This window comes from Neltuma alba, unplaced genomic scaffold (assembly GCF_004799145.2).
Source record: "Neltuma alba isolate B1F8T4 unplaced genomic scaffold, ASM479914v2 tig00003855_pilon, whole genome shotgun sequence".
Taxonomy (NCBI): Eukaryota; Viridiplantae; Streptophyta; class Magnoliopsida; order Fabales; family Fabaceae; genus Neltuma; species Neltuma alba.
In genome coordinates this window covers 4,798-21,220 of record NW_021633449.1, presented here as the reverse complement: position 1 = coordinate 21,220, position 16,423 = coordinate 4,798, and the positions used below count along the sequence as shown (strand labels likewise).

At 33.6% G+C, this 16,423-nt stretch overlaps 2 protein-coding genes across 6 annotated transcripts; one reads left to right on the top strand and one right to left on the bottom strand.

The window, feature by feature from the left end:
- The first annotated feature begins 4,235 nt into the window (after positions 1 to 4,235).
- Positions 4,236 to 6,942, top strand: LOC114742678 (ras-related protein RABA1f). The gene is made up of 2 exons (XM_028930904.1): positions 4,236 to 4,715; positions 6,112 to 6,942. Exons 1-2 carry the CDS (start codon positions 4,495 to 4,497, stop codon positions 6,542 to 6,544), a joined length of 654 nt encoding a protein of 217 aa, XP_028786737.1. The 5' UTR covers positions 4,236 to 4,494; the 3' UTR covers positions 6,545 to 6,942.
- A 1,203-nt stretch (positions 6,943 to 8,145) lies between these two features.
- LOC114742679 (probable E3 ubiquitin-protein ligase ZFP1) lies at positions 8,146 to 13,091 on the bottom strand. 5 transcript variants are annotated; one of them, XM_028930907.1, is made up of 7 exons: positions 12,988 to 13,091; positions 12,673 to 12,746; positions 9,851 to 10,673; positions 9,187 to 9,581; positions 9,021 to 9,101; positions 8,722 to 8,889; positions 8,146 to 8,610 (listed from the first exon to the last, which is right to left on the bottom strand). In XM_028930907.1, the coding sequence occupies exons 3-7, from the start codon at positions 10,641 to 10,643 to the stop codon at positions 8,452 to 8,454; spliced, it is 1,596 nt and encodes a 531-aa protein (XP_028786740.1). In that variant the 5' UTR covers positions 10,644 to 10,673; positions 12,673 to 12,746; positions 12,988 to 13,091; the 3' UTR covers positions 8,146 to 8,451. The 5 variants fall into 5 exon arrangements, with proteins under 5 accessions (XP_028786740.1, XP_028786741.1, XP_028786738.1 ...); XM_028930908.1 differs by lacking the exon at positions 12,673 to 12,746 and having other exon boundaries at positions 12,988 to 13,089; XM_028930905.1 differs by lacking the exons at positions 12,673 to 12,746; positions 12,988 to 13,091 and adding an exon at positions 10,890 to 11,148.
- Positions 13,092 to 16,423: the final 3,332 nt, after the last annotated feature.

The window sequence follows — 16,423 nt, the reverse complement described above, 5'->3', positions numbered from 1 at the left end:
TGGTGCAGTTTTACTCTTAATATATATATTTTTTAAGTAGCAAAAAGTATCCTAAACTATTTAAGATACTGAGCATTGCTAAAAAATATTTTAGGTGTTAAATGTATTGAAAATCACTTTAAAATACTGGATGCTACTAAAAAAAATATTTTACAGCGTCAACTGCTAAATATTGAGTGTTACTCAAAAAATATTTCAAATTTCAGATATTAAGATATTAGATACTGGGTAGTATTAGAAAAATATTCAAAGAGTTCTGAGTGTGCTAGAAATTATTATAACATATTAGGTATCACTGGAAAAAAAATTGAGGCGTCTGGATAATCTTTTTTTAAAAAAAAAAAAAAAAAAGTGTTCACCATCCCCATTTTACCCCAAAACGATGTAGTTTTGGGGTAGAGGAGGGCGGCGGACCGTAAGAGAAAAGGAGGAAAGCCGGGTCCAAGCCGGGTCCTCTAAAGACAAGGAATCTCACGTGTACAAATTGGGAGGCGTTACTGTTTCATGGCCAGAACGTGCCGTACCTCTTCTTCTTTGATACTGCTTAGGGGCCCAGTTTGCGATCTCGGTGTTTGCTTTTGTCTTTGAATGACGAAGTGTATGGCTTTCTGACTAGGCCCTTGGGTCTGGTCTGCTCCCTTCTCCCTGCCTCGGCTTGCCTTTTCATGCTAAAATATTAGGTTCCAAATGATATACAAGTTCTACAACCTTATCATCACGCTTGAGGCTTTTTTCTGCTAGATATGACCCTCTTTTGCCTTTGCCATCTATTTCTGTTTCTGGCCGACGCACTCAATGGAATATACTGAAGTGCCAACTTTTCGCTCCTTTTCGGTCTTCTTTCATGCTAAGGATGCTACCCGGTAAATCAAATCAAAGTAAGTGGGGTTAATGACGTTAATTTTAACAAAATAAGTTTATTCATATTGTTGTATAAAACTTGAAATTTCTTACTACAGATGCAAACTTAATCTAAAATTAATGTGTCATAAAGACTATTCATGAATTCCCAATCTGCTGGAACAGATACCATGAATTAATGTTCCTTTTAACCTTTTTCTTCTCAGTGAAACTTGACTAGAAACATACATTTATTTAAATGTTTGTCATTCAGTCCAAAAATACGAGGGTGTTTTAACGCTTTTCTCAACCATTATTTTATCATACTACCTCTCCTAGATATAAGACAATACAAGCAAGATCTTATATTTAGAATCAGAAGTAGTATGATGTCTCATGTTTAGTTTTTAAAAAAAAAAATCAATTGATAGCAAGTAATTATAGAACTTTACTACAAGTTTAATTTTTTTACAGGTTTAGATTGTTCAGCTTGGTATTATTGTCAAATGGTGTTTAGCCCGCAATTAATCTTTCTTTTAGCTCAGGTCATAAGCCAACCATTCATGAGGAGATTAGTAGCTACATTTTCCAGCGTACTCCTCCTGTCCTTATATAAGATGTAATAATTAATTTAAGTAGATTAATAATATTAGTTAAATTAGTTCATATGATATGTTTTTTTCTAAAACACTCTAATTAATCATCTTTTTTAATTATTCCTCTCGTTTTTCCACTTAATTATTGTTGAGAGAATATTAATAGGGTTAATTTAGAAAAATTGATAAGTATGTAAAATAGGCCTTATATAGACCAACATTAATTGTTGAGGGAATATTAACAAGATTAATTTAAAAAAATTAATAAGTATGTGAAATAGGTCTTATATAGACCAACATTAACTTCCTAATTAGATTCTATATTACTAATTCTGGTCATAATTATAAGAACTAGCTGTCTAATTTGAGGAGATTAAAAAAAAGTTAAATTAATTATTTGTCATAAAGAAGTGTTGTTTTTCCTAAAATATCATTGCTAGTCAAGTGTATTGGCTAGAATTACCATTGTTAGAAGGAGTATCTTGAAAAAAATACATAAATATTATAGACAAAGTAAATTTGGCTCTTATATTTAAGATCAAAATAAAAATCAAACGATATCTTATACTCCCTCCGTTCCTTATTATAAGAGACATTTGATGCTTATGGCATGTTTCTATATATAAGAGACACTTAAAAGTTATCTCTACTTTTTTGTGTTGATTTCCTATTTTACTCATATTTATTATCTCCAACTCACACTCTCCCTCCCTTCCACTTCTCTTTCTTTTAATAATTTAATTGTTCTCTCTCATGCTCTCTCTCCTTATTAATAAGGGCATTTTTGAAAAAAAAAATTATACTTTTTACACATTAATTTTTTTTAACTAATTTTAACTTTTTTTATCAACGTACTTCGGTTATTTGTCTCTTATAATAAGGAACGGAGGGAGTATTAATTTTTAGCCAGCCCCTTGGGTGGATGTAGTTAGATATCTTAAATTCTTATGAGACAAGGTTTAGCATGTTGATTACTTTTAGTTTTTATTTATTATCATATTTCCCAAATGATCACCTCTCAATCACATTTTCTCTCTCTTTCGTAATTCTCTTTATTATAATAATTTTTTATTTTATTTTTTATACTCTCTTTCCCCATAAATAAAGATATTTTAGAGAAAGAACTTTTAATTTCTATTTATTTATTATCTTTAACTAATTTTAACTAACATTTTAATATTCGAGAGGTCAAATATTACTTATAAAAAAAAGACCGCAGGAGAAACGTCGGTTGAAATGGGACACACTTGTGTGTGGTATGAGCGGAGATTGATGATGTGGCAGTTATCGGTGATGCCGTCAATTTTTAAATAAATCATTGACTTCTTCTATATATACCCAGCCGCTCTCACCAGTCACCAGAGCGTCCACAAGCCGTCCACTTACTCAGATCTGGAGCAATGGCAACCTCGCTCTCTTTCTCCTTTGGCTTGTCCTTCTCGCTCTCTTTTTCCTTCTTATTACACGTCTCTTGTCCTTCTCGGAGACTCATATCTCTTTTCCTGTGCCTTTTCCTTCTTGCTGCTTCAATTTCAAAACCCCAAGCTCCTTCTCTTCCTTCCTTCCCATTCTCCAACATTAATAGTGCACACAAATCACGCCATGATGAGTTTGTGGAAAATGCCAAAACAAGTGGTGGGGGGGATGACACGCGAATGCCTACCCGTCTCAGCCCTGGATGCCCAGATCCTCACCATCAGCAATCTCCCTCTCAGTATTTGAAAAAGAAGAAAAAGAAAGAACCAAGCTAAGACTCACGAGTTTTACTTCTTGTTCATCAGATGGCAGATATTCAATTCTTCTATATTGATTATAGGAAAAAGGCCCACACAATCTTGATGTTGTTCTGTTAATGTTTGTGCCATTATTATATATCTGTGGATCGTTTCTTAATCTTCATATTAAAGTAATACTAGTGTAGCCGGGCAAGAAGCAAAAATCCAGAAACAGGTTACTGCTCCTGCTTGCCATACGTACAGTTCATCTCAGATATAAATGGTGCAAACATTGATGACACCGCAATGAGATTTTGTTGGTCTTTTCCTTATTCCCATGCTAAAAGAATTGTGTATCTGCCGTCCGGATGAGAATGTTCATCTATATAAGAAGAGAATAATGATCCCATGTTTAGAAAGTAGTGCAGTTTTTTTCTTTATTCGCGCATGCAGAGGTTTTCTAATCTCTCCCGCATTCTTCTTTGTACCATTTTTGTTTTAAGTATTTACAGTAATGAAACTTTAAAAGATTGTCTTGCTATTCCTCATACAAGGGATCTTGCGCAATACGCTATCTTGTCATCAGAGGATGGTGAACCTATTTTGACCCTAAGGCCTTTAGGTTCACAGAAGCCTTTTCTCAATCAGTTGCCAGACGCCGAAGGGAGTTATAACATAATCACAAATAAGCCTTCACCAATATTTTGAATGTGATTGTTTAATGTGCTGGGATATTTTATCATTTTCAACAATATACTACTTTGAAAGATGATATATTATGTTACTCCGAAATTTTTGTTATTAGGATCTAGTTCATCTAAATATACTTTTCTGGCAAAGTTTACACCTTAACTCCTAATATATACAACATGTAAAAAAAAAGGGTAAAATGAATACAAGTAATTATTCAATTATTCTAAATGTGCATGTTAAATGAGTATAATAGATTATATATATATATATATGTATCTTTTTTAAAATGTGTAACAAAATGGGCCCCCAACAGGTGAGCCCAGTTTAAAGTTTAAAAAGCGAAAGCAAACGCGGGTTTCGGGAGAAGAAAATAAAAGACCACGAAGGTGCAAAGCGTTCCTACTTCTTGAAACGAAACTTCAACCACACAGACAACAATCAATTTCCACGGAGACCAAGTTGAAACTATCTTCAATTCTCTCTCTCTCTCCTTCCCGGTCTTTTTGAACTCTTCTTCGTTTCCCTCTTGCTTGCTGGCTTGCGTGACTGAGCTACTGTGTTTTCGTAGCCGATGCTTTTGAGCTTCGCATTTTGATCCGATTCTCAGACCTACTACCTTACCTGGAAGCCTCCCCGATCCGACCCAAATCATGGCGGCTTACAGAGCTGACGATGACTACGACTACCTCTTCAAAGTCGTCCTGATCGGAGACTCAGGCGTTGGCAAATCGAACCTCCTCTCTCGATTCACTCGAAACGAGTTCAGCCTGGAGTCTAAATCCACTATTGGGGTTGAATTCGCTACTCGGAGTATAAAGGTTGACGACAAGATCGTCAAGGCCCAGATTTGGGATACCGCTGGCCAGGAAAGGTTCTTCCCCATTTCACTCCTTTTTTTCTTCTCTTTATTCTGTACCGTGGATCTCGGGAATTTTAATTGCTAATGGTTTGATTGTCAATTGAATGACTTAAATGGTAGTATTCTGATTAGTGTGTGCTTTTTTATTTTACTCACCTGGCACACTGTAAAAGCTTTTTTTTTTTTTTTCTTTTTGTTTCTATTTCTCCAACTGATATGTGAACAGTTACGGGAGTTGGAGAAAGTATTAGGATCTCCTTATGCAGAAAATGTGCGATACCAATCAGCTTCTTTGACTGTGCATTGAACTTGATGAATTGGGGTGAAGTTTGTTTTGAGTCCAATGAGAGCTGAACTTTGAGCGCTAAGACGTTAGTGAACTGAATAGCTGAGAATTTATGGGTGTCGAGCAAAGACTTAGATAATTTAAGTGCAGGGTTTAATTATGTTCTGACCTTCACATCTGAATTACGGAGAGGTCCTTCTAGGTACCCTCTAACAGGGGTTTTTGCCTGTAAGCTGATGTGACGTTGGTTTAAGTGAGCAAGTTGGATGTCTTCAATGCATTTTGGTCCTCCTACTTTAGCCTTAGAAGCTGGTCAGCATGGCGCATTACTGTTATGGATAAGACTAGAAAATAGTTGGGGTGTGGAAGCTTCTAAATTTGCTTCTGAAGCATAAAGTGGAGATTCTTGAAACTCGTACAAAATTAAAATTTAAAAATGTTGGTTTTATTTCAAGGGTTGAGACAGTCATAGAAGAGTGGAGAGGCAGATCACGTGAATGTTGTGCCCTATAAACAGGTACCACTGTGCAGATAGTCTAGTTTTCATCCTTTCAAGTGTGGCATCGCTAAAAGACACATATCAATAGTTGCAACTATTGGCTTATGTTAACGTGATTAGTTATACTGTTACCAGCTTTATTTGTTCCATGTCAGTACATGGCTCAGCAATTGATCTAAGCATATTACTTTGGTTTGATTGCATGATTGGTTGAGCCTAGAACCCAAGTGACTTAATACGAGATGGACTATGATTAGAGATTTAGAGATCAGAATAAATTTTGCTTGACGTGATTATTTTGTACATCTTTTCTTTTCCTTGTGTGTTATTATCCCTGTGTTTTCTTAAGTGAAATCAGTTGTCATTATGCTATACGATGTTGAATATTAATGCATTCATGATCTTGTAAATGTAAAACATAATGAAAAGTAACCATTGGGAACATTGTTGGAAATTATTGTTTATTATGCATAATTTCTAATGATTAGATTCCTGACAAATGCTGCAATGTGATGATTTTTATTATGACATTTTTGGGGGATAATTTGAGCCATATAATAAATTCGGTTCTTTGAGAGATCCCTATAAGTTTCAGAAACATTTCTTAACCATTATTTCTTTAGATATCGAGCAATCACAAGTGCATATTACCGAGGAGCTGTTGGTGCTTTACTTGTTTATGATGTCACTAGACATGTTACATTTGAGAATGTTGAGAGATGGTTGAAGGAGTTGAGAGACCACACAGATTCCAACATTGTCGTTATGCTTGTTGGTAACAAAGCAGACCTGCGTCACCTGCGAGCAGTCTCAACTGAAGATGCCAAATCCTTTGCCGAAAAGGAGAATACTTTCTTTATGGAGACATCTGCCCTTGAATCTTTGAATGTTGAGAATGCATTCACTGAAGTCTTAACCCAAATATATCAAGTGGTCAGTCGGAAAGCACTGGAAGCTGCGAATGATCCTGTAGAGTTACCTAAAGGACAAACAATAAATATGGGAAACAAGGATGATGTTTCTGCTGTTAAGAAAGTTGGTTGCTGCTCTGTCTAAATATGACTGGCTATCTACGGAGCAAGCATGTTCTCTGTTCATCGTTACCCTTCAAATACAAAATTTTTGCCTAGCGATTGGTGGACTTTCTGCTGAACCTTTTTCCCTGTTTTATTTATTTATTTTTTCCAGTCCTTGAGTATGTCTTAGGTTGATAGGTTTGATTTGGAAAAAGTAATTCTACGCACGCTTGTCCCCTTTTACTTGCTTTGGTTCTACTGTACTTGGTTGCACTAGTTTAGGAAGAATCTATGGTCTATGATTTAGTTTAATTTTGTAATTGACAATCACTCTTGTTTATGGAGTTGTATGATAGATTATTCAGATTCCTAATATGCCCCTCTTCATGACCAAGCCAAAAGCAGCTTAAACTCTTGGGTATGAAAGGGTAACATTTATCTCTATCTTTAGTTCTTTACATATATTAATGCCCATTGAGATGTTTCCTTTGAGAGTTTAGAAGACAATACCTAACAGCTTCATTTGGATCAAAGACTCAGCATTCATATAGACGCTTGTTTATACAGAATCTTCTTCTGTCTCCGTTGAAGGCACGGTATTTTCTTTAATTACCTTTTAAACTTTTTTGCCATCAATTACCTTTTAAACTATTACCATATAATCTAATCAATCACTTAATTTATAGGTGATGTTTACATAATTTTTGCTGAACTTTATTTTTACTTTTTAAAATATTAATTTTTCTTTATGCCTATGACACAGTCAATTCGAATCGCCCGTCGTTTCAAGAGGAGTGATTCAAATTATCGATGATTTAGAATCTTTTTACTGTCAATATTTTTGTTGAGGTAAATCGTCTTTAACTTGTGTTCTATTTTTAAAAAATAAAATGGAAAAATAGACATGAATGATTAACAAAAACTACGGTGTAGAATGAAGTGGTGATGAGGATGATAAAGCCTTGATATATTATACCTTGTAATTAATTTATCCAAAATGTAATTTATAGCAAACTACATTATTTATAAATCGTAAATATTGCGGATCATTTTCTAAATCCCATGGATTATATTATAACCTGCGTAATTGTTGAAATACTCGTTATACCAAAAAGGTAATTTTATATTATATTCATGAAAATAATGATATTGTCTTAATGTTAGATTCGAATTGAACTGAAAGAAATTGAACTGTTAAACCAATACTAAAATAGATTATGCTTATAATCTGATTTTTAAGTCGAGTCCCTAATGAATCATCGTAAGCTTGAAGTGGTGACTGAAGATCAATCTCTCTCGTACTGGTCTCTGTCAAGATAACCAAGGAAAAAAGTAAACTCATCCTAATAAGATTTGCTCTCTACAAAGATTTGCTCTCTACACGTCCTCTAGAATTAAACCCCCAATAACTAGGCCTTGTTTTTAAGTTTTTCATGTACAAAAGTTATACTCAACAACAAACTATGACGGTGGATGCACATGCAAAACCAGCAACAAGAAGCCATGACCAAATATGAGATAAATTTCAACATTTAAAATTTCTGCAATCAAAGACAAGGATGGTTACGCATCATGACACTATCAAGCCAAATGCAGTAACAAAACAGGAAGAAAGAAAACCTATAAGATCAGAGAGAATCATTAAGAGTAAAGACGTAAACTTCATTCTGAGCATGGTAATGGGGCTTCCAACCATACTTGTCAAAATGAACCAAAAAATGTCAAGGTAATAATATAATTACCCGAAGCTGATACATCACACAACAAAGTCTGTACAATTTGATAGATACAATGTCACTGGAGCCAACAAGTAAAAGAGTTGGACAGCGGAACTGTCTATATATGTGCAAGTACATATACAAAATTACACAACAAAATATGGACTGTGTCCAAAAATAAAGTTGCCAAAAGGGATGATGGGCATGGCTAGACGAAGAGATTTTGCCTTCATTTGGTTTTTATATCCTTGTCCTTTCCCGGACTCAATGCTTCTGATTTGCATATGGGACATACATTTTTCTCCTTAAGCCATCTCTTCAAGCAATGTGCATGATACTCATGACCGCATTGAAGAATTCCTATCTTCTGTTTGTTCTCATATTTCTCCTGTGAAATTATAAGCATGTATTTTAATTACTAGGGAAAATGTTATATCTTTTCATATTGAAGACAAAAATCTGAATTAGTTTTTCACATTCAAACGAATTAAACTCATACCAGGCATATTGTGCATGAATCAGTTTCCTGATCCTCTGAAGCTTCTTCCTCTTCCAGGTTAATAATAGTGGGTGTTGCATAAATTCTAGTTTTCATTAAAGCTGAAATGGACTCTTCTGATAAACCAGTGCTTACGTTGCCAATTCGCTCACTCAATGCGAGAAGCTCCTGTTGTCAAATTAAGTGTAAATTATGAAATTGAAAAACCCATAAGATCAGTATTCATATGATAACAAGCTTTTTGGTCGTCCACAACCTAAATTGATAGAAAATTATGCTAGTAGAATTTGACTACTTGCCTCGTAAGACATATCCTCAATGTCCAAGCGCATATCTCTGTGATGGTCGACCAATCCCACTTCATCCAGTATTGCAACATCCTACATACACAATCAACATAGCCAACTCATGAAAAGACAGTATAAAGAAAATATAGTGAAAGAATTTGAAAGAAGAGAATACTACTACATCAACTTGGAGATAGCCCATAGGGTGAAGATTTTGATGCCCAATTGTTGTCTCATTCATGTATCCTCTATGAGGACGATATACCTGTAGGCCTGCTGAAGGTACAAGGCCAACAGGCCTATGACCCATCTCAAAACCATTCTGTGCAGGGATCACAGCATTGCGTAAAGGATTTGTAGGAACTCTATAAGAAGCTGCAGTTACTGGAGGTTGAAACATGATATTGTGGCCTCTGAATCCTCTCATTGGTACTGCTGGATGATGATAATTATGGTACTGGTGGTTGACAAGAGGATGAACAAACCTGAGGCCATTAATGTTACTAGCTGAATCATGATATCTCTGCAAACCCATAGTTGCATTCTCCAATGAACTTCCATTAACATTGGGTGCTGGGAAGTATAAGAATGAGTGTCAGAAAGACCAAATCCAGACCAGACAGCGCATCTTCAAAGAAAGCTTTGACATTCTTTGACACTCAAAATATGATTTGTAGCACAACTCAAATGATAGATGGTTGAAAACAAAACATCCAAAAAAATTAATTCCACTTCTAATCAGAAAACTGCATACTTCTTAGACGTAATAAATAACAACTTGCTAACAGAGTGCCCAAGTAAAAATGTCACTGATACGTGATGTGCCTTGTATGCATCTTTACCTTGCACGTAAGGCATTGGAAGAGACTGATTCCAAGCTGTAGCATGCCCATCACTGTGACTGTTGTTCAACTGTTGATCCAACCAGGGAGGAGCAACTGGCTGGAAGGGCTGCCCTAAATAATTACCTTGAATCAAATGGCTATGTTCATGCACCATAACAGACTCACCTGACCTGCTCCACAAACTACCAAAGGGACCTAAGTCCATGGGTGAAGGGATGCTATTTCCTCGGAATTGAGGAGGGGGCAAGGAAGCAGTATCCATAATAGTAACCCCGTCAGAGTGCCTTGCATCTGGGGGAACGACTGAAGAACTAGCTGAGGCATCAAAATGTGGGAAATTGCCCCTGACAGTTTCAGCATTTTTCCTTTTGAATGAAGCTCTGACGTCATCTGCATAGCTGCTGATCCTCCCAAAATTATCTGAAGAAACTCCGTATACAGCAAATGTGGTTGACGCTGGCAACTGATCATAGGCTCCGTGATTTGAAGGAAGCGGTAATACACCAGTACTAGAAGAAGGATTCATGCCAGAATAATGCAAGTTGGCCACAGCTGCAACACCCATATCAAGATTACGTTGATTTTGAATGGCATTGTATTGTGTCCCTCTATGCATTACTGCAGTGTCATAGACATCTGGTGAATAGTGGGAATCAACATTACTCGTGTTCCCTGAAGCCATTGCCACTGCGCGGATATTTGGCCGCAAAATGTTGGCACTACTCACAACGGTAGAAGGTTCAGAATTAGAATTCCCATGCCTTCGCCGATCCATATCTGAATGAGTCATCTCATCTATGCAGTCAAAATGTGCTGATTTCTGTTTTACAAGGAGAATAAAATCAATCAGATTTGAAAATGCAATTGAAAACCAAATAGAGAATACTGCAAATATAAACTATGCTACAACATACTTTCCTAACCCTCATTCTTTTAAGAAAACTAAACCAAACTCACATAAAGAAAAACTGTATGTAATCATTTGAAAACAAACAAGAGAAGGAACCAAAAGAGGAGCGCGGAATGAAAAAACCACCTCTCGCATTCTTCAATCCTAACAACAAAAGAGATATCAAGCACACAAAAATAACATTCAGTCAACGCCCCCTATTATTTTGTCCTTTACGTCTCATCCTTCAGTAACTGCAGATCAATAATAGTCAACGGCTACCAAGTAACCCAGGAAGATGTTCTGGCACGTATCATGAGTATTACAATCAGGAATTCAACACAATACCACTGGTCCATAAAAAAGGGGTTACTTATTTAAATAAACTAATTCACCAAGCCACTGAATTTGATAATAATAAAAGATAACAAATAACCAGAAGAGAAGCACAGAAATATATTCAATTATATTCAGAGTTTGCCAAGACAGTGCACAACACATTTTTATTTTTTACTCTGCGGAAAAGAGAAACAGGAGTAAAACTAAGAACAAGAAATAGAAGGAAGACAACAAAGGAAAACAGAGAACTAGAGATTCTAAAGATGTAAAACACAATGCCAAATTATCTAAAGATTAAAATTAATAATTAATTAAATGCATAAAACATCTATGTATGATACAAAACTAATAGAGGCGAAATGGCATATGATAATGATCCTTGATCGTTTATGGCATGCTTAAACACACGGCACACATAAATTCTGCATCACATGAAAGGCCTTTTGCTTTTGCTATGTTTCTGAAAGCCTCCCTCATCTTTCTTTTAAACAAACTAAAAGATAACAAGAAGTTTGATTAGACCAGCAGTCAAGGCGTACAACACTCTTTCAATATGATCAAAACCCATCTTGACCGCTAAGAAGATTCAAACTCGGGCAATCTGCAGGGAGTAAATCAAACAACAATTTTACAATTGAACTTTCACAAACTTTAAAAGTCGAACCCCAAGTAAAATCATTGAAGCTAAAGTGACAAAAAAATAATAATAAGGAAAGAAAGAAAGAAAGAAAGACAGAAAGGGGAGAAAAACGAAAGAACTGCGTTTAGGGTTATTTGCACAACCATACAACATTTCGCCACAAACTTAAGCAGGTTAATCCATGCTAATCATGATGCTAAGCGCTTCATCTGATATTATTCATCCAACAATAGCAAATTAGCTCTTATACTCATTTTGCCGTTTTCTCATATTTCTAAAACAAAAGGATCACTTAAATTATACATGATCATTCTGTGGTCGGCCACAAGATGATAGGTTCTTTTGTACAAAATTTGATAGCACAAAAAAAAAAAAGGCCATTGAGGCATTCGGCAACAAAAATTTCCAGCCAGGATATTTAAGTATAGAAAATACATAGGCAATGCAAAGGGAAAAAAAATACAAGCATATAAAATATTTGATCCTGTTAAGATTCTTAGCCCTTCAAGGAAAAGACGCAGCTTCATCATTCTGAAGATCGCAAGTTTGGGCCAAGCACAATAACACATCAATCATCCGCTATAGAAGACTATATAAGCATTCCAAACGCCCCCGCCCCCAAAAAAAAAAAAAAGGAAACAAAAGTTTTCTCCTTGTTTTTGTAGCCACGCCTCAAAAAATTCCAAAATATACACAAAACAGGCGTATTTCAAAGTTTGAGATGAACAAAAAATAATAACTGCAATATTCAAAGACGTGAAGCTTGACTATGGGAATGAGTTTCAGAATCCTTGTGATTTATTGAGCAAGCAAACAAATATTTAAAGCAAAGTGTAAAAGAAAATATCCTTTTTCCTTCATCATTTGTTAACAACCAAAGAAAGCACCGCACCCATATTATCCCAACCTAATCAACCACAAAAACAATAAAAGAACACATCAAAACTTTACCTCGTTATCATGAAAAGGTCGCAACTCCCAAGTTTCAGAGACCAATTTAACTTACAACGAACCCGACATCAACTCTATTAAAATTAAAAACAAAAAAACAAAATTTATTAATGGGTCGAATAAGAAATTAACATCATTGACCGGGGGAAAAAAGAAATTAACATCGCATATAGTAAATATCCTCATGAACAAAGAATGCAAGTTCTTTTCTTTCACAGGACAATCAAAAGAACGCGCTTTTAGCCCTAGATAGCCAGGAAAAGCCCAAATTTTTGCAGGGAAAAACACAAGAAATCCGATGTAAAATTCATTTACCGAAGAGAGAATCCCACAGAACCGATAAATGATCAGAGCAAACTACCGAAGGATCCGAGGTAAAAAGATCACCCAGAAAGAGAGAGCGGAGAGCAAAGAAAGGATCGTGAGGAGAAATCTCTATCTGTACTCTATTTTTTTAATGTACGGTTCGCATTCTGTTTGATATTTTTTTTCTTTTACCGTTTTCTTAGCAAAATGAGTTTTTGAATTATTACCGTTATTACTTATATCGCGTTTTAAATTTAATATTGGTAAGAAATGCCACTTCAATAATATTTATTGTGAACACAAAATCTTTCAGTGCGGTAAAAGAAATAAGAAAGTAAGAGATCGATGCATCAAGTATCAACTTATCAGTTCATTTGTTTTAAATTATTTTATTTTATTTTTATATAAAAAGTAAATTACACAAAAGCCCGTAATTTTATATCATAGATAAATAATATCCCAAACCTTTTGACAGTTAAAAATACTTACCTAAAATTTTACGTTTCTACAAATAATTCAGGCCATCAATTCTTTACCAGTTAAACAGTTAAACTTTATTTTCTTTTTATGTTTATAACCGCTCGAACTTTGAGTTATATACAAATAAATTTTTTAAGTATTAAATTATTTGTAGATAAATAATAAATAAAACTAATAATATAACAATTACTCGCATAAATGTAAAAATTCAGGAAAATTTATTACAAAATTTCAATAGCTGGAAAGTTCATCTATCTATATATGATATAAAATTCAAGAGGTTTTATGTAATTTCATTTTCAAAAAATAAATAATGCATATTTAGATGGAAATAAATTTTCTTTTTTTTTGGTGAACAAGTAAATAAATAACTGTGTTGACCCCTATCAAAGTTACGTTGGCGCAAGCGAAGTAAGTATTCTGAAGATAAGTCTGACGTCAACTTGAGGCATCAGTTAAGATTTTTTTAAAGTTATCTGAAGTTATCCTCAGTACGTATTTCACGCTACTTAATTAATTGTGATTAAGTAAAATTCTTTGTCATTTAGTGATCAGCTTAGGGGAAGTAAAACTTCCTTTAAAAAAATAAGTTATTTTCTTAAAAAAATATTTAAAAATTTTATTTTCTGGAAGTTTTATGTTGATATTTTAAAAATAATTCGAAATCGAAGGTAGTATATTTATTAAAAATTAATTTCAGCGTCCCGAAAAACATAATTATTTATGCAACCACCAAAAGTATATAATACTACTACCTCCGGTCCTTAATATAAGACCTATTTGACTTTTATTTTGGTCCTAAATATAAGATTCCAATCCACTTTGTCTCTCATCTTTACTCAATTTTTTCAAGATAGTCCTTCTAGTAATTGTAGTTCTAATCAATACACTTGATTAGCAAGAATATTTTAGGAAAGACAACACCTATTTAGGAGAAATAACTAACTCAACTTACTTCCTTAATCTCCTCAAATTAGTCAATTGCTCTTATAATTAGGACCGGAGGTAGTATTAAACAGGCCAGTTATTTCGGTAACAAAAAAAAAAAGCAGGTTATTACGAACTTTCTAAAAATTTAATATTCCGAGAGGCGTATTTGTTGACAATTTGTGAATTGGTTAAACTAAGCTTTCCAAATTTAAAAAAAATATTCCCAAATGGTTATTTGTTGAGAATTTATTTACACGTGACTCGAGAGTCAGATTCTTTTTTTCGCAATTTAATCTAAAAATAGTAATATAATTATAAAGTTTAGCAGACTTTCTAAAAATTTAATATTCCAAGAGGCATATTTGTTGACAAATTGTGAATTAGTTAAACTAGGCTTTCCAAATTTAAAAAACTATTCCCAAAAGGTTTATTTGTTGAGAATTTATTTCCACATGACTCGAGAGTCAGAATTTTTTTTGGCAATTTAATCTAAAAATAGTAATATAATTATAAAATTTGGCAGACTTTCTAAAAGTTTAATATTCCAAGAGGTATATTTGTTGACAAATTGTGAATTAGTTAAACTAAGCTTTCCAATTTTAAAATACTATTCCCAAAAGGTTTGTTTGTTGAGAATTTATTTACACATGGCTCCAGAATCAGATTTTTTTTTTTTTGCAATTTAATCTAAAAATAGTAATATAATTACAAAGTTTAGCAGATTTTTCACGGGTGAAATTAGCTTTCCTATATTTTAGAAGATTGGGCCTTGAAAAAAATCAGCAACACACGAAACACCCATAACCAAACATTAACCAATTTAATTACTAACCATGGAAATAGAAACTATTAAAAAATGGAAATACAATCTCATGTAATATGTGAGATTTAGAAAGTCGTCTTTAGGTGGCCAAGATCGAAATAGTCACCACTCATCATGCATGATGAACAGGACCTTTTTTTAAAAAAAAAATTCTCAGGGAGATATCTAATAAGGTCTGAAATGGCATAAAACGCACCGTTTTAATTTGTTCAACAGAAACTAGATTTAAATATGGAAATAGTCAAACATCTTACAATAATATAATACTGATTGTTGTTGAAAATTGAAATAACACAAGGCTTAATATTGTTATTGGTCTTTATTTCTTTTAATCAGATTTTAGTTTTAGCCCATATAATTTCAAATTATGATTTTTTGTCTTTATAGTTTCGTAAGAATTTTATCTGAGTTTGATGGCATTAAAATTTTTAATCCATGCTGCTAAGTATAGGGGTGAAAATCAAATTTGGTTTTACTCATCATATTTTTAACGAGTTTTAATTTTAGTTTATATTCTTAAAACCGTTAGTTCATGTTAAATTCTTCTGAAATTATAAAAATGACAAGCACGATTTGAAACTATAGAAAATAAAGCCAAAATTCAATCAAATTATAAGAATCAACAATAACAGTAGTATTAATTTAAAATTGACTTAGGTTGTATAAATATGCTGGAATATGAACAAATGATTTCAATTTAAATCCCTGTAATATATTCCCTTCCTTCTTAAATATATAAGTTATTTGGAAAATTTGTTATGGTCTCAGTTAAATTTTTTTCCTAAACCATTCCAATTAAGTACACATGGTAATAGGAGTCTCCACCATAAAATATTTTCAATGTAAATGATGATTAAATAAGATGTTTTAGGAGGGATTAAACCCATCACGGATTCATACGAATCAGTTTTGTCTTTGTTTTAATATGTCTTCCTTATTCAGTAACTCAAGAATAATCATATGAATATTCCTTAATGTCACACACAGATGCATATTACTGTGGCACACACGTACTCTTTCCGTCCTAAATATAAACCCATTTTCTAATATAAATTACACTACAAAATATGTCTTATATTTACGAAAGAGGATTAAAATAGCATTATTTCTTATTTCTAATATAAAAGTTAGTGAGGAGTTAGAGTTATATATCAAATATGTGCATAAAATAAAGGCTAAAGTGATTATTAAACTTTAACAAAGTTTTAATTT

Bases quoted from the DNA above. Each gene is read 5' to 3' on its own strand.
- LOC114742678 (XM_028930904.1), top strand. From the start codon at position 4,495: ATGGCGGCTTACAGAGCTGACGATGACTACGACTACCTCTTCAAAGTC. The intron at 4,716-6,111 runs GTTCTTCCCCAT...TTATTTCTTTAG, and splicing joins GATACCGCTGGCCAGGAAAG to ATATCGAGCAATCACAAGTG.
- LOC114742679 (XM_028930905.1), bottom strand. The intron at 9,582-9,850 runs GTAAAGATGCAT...TATACTTCCCAG, and splicing joins TCCAATGCCTTACGTGCAAG to CACCCAATGTTAATGGAAGT. The intron at 8,890-9,020 runs GCAAGTAGTCAA...ATTTGACAACAG, and splicing joins TTGAGGATATGTCTTACGAG to GAGCTTCTCGCATTGAGTGA.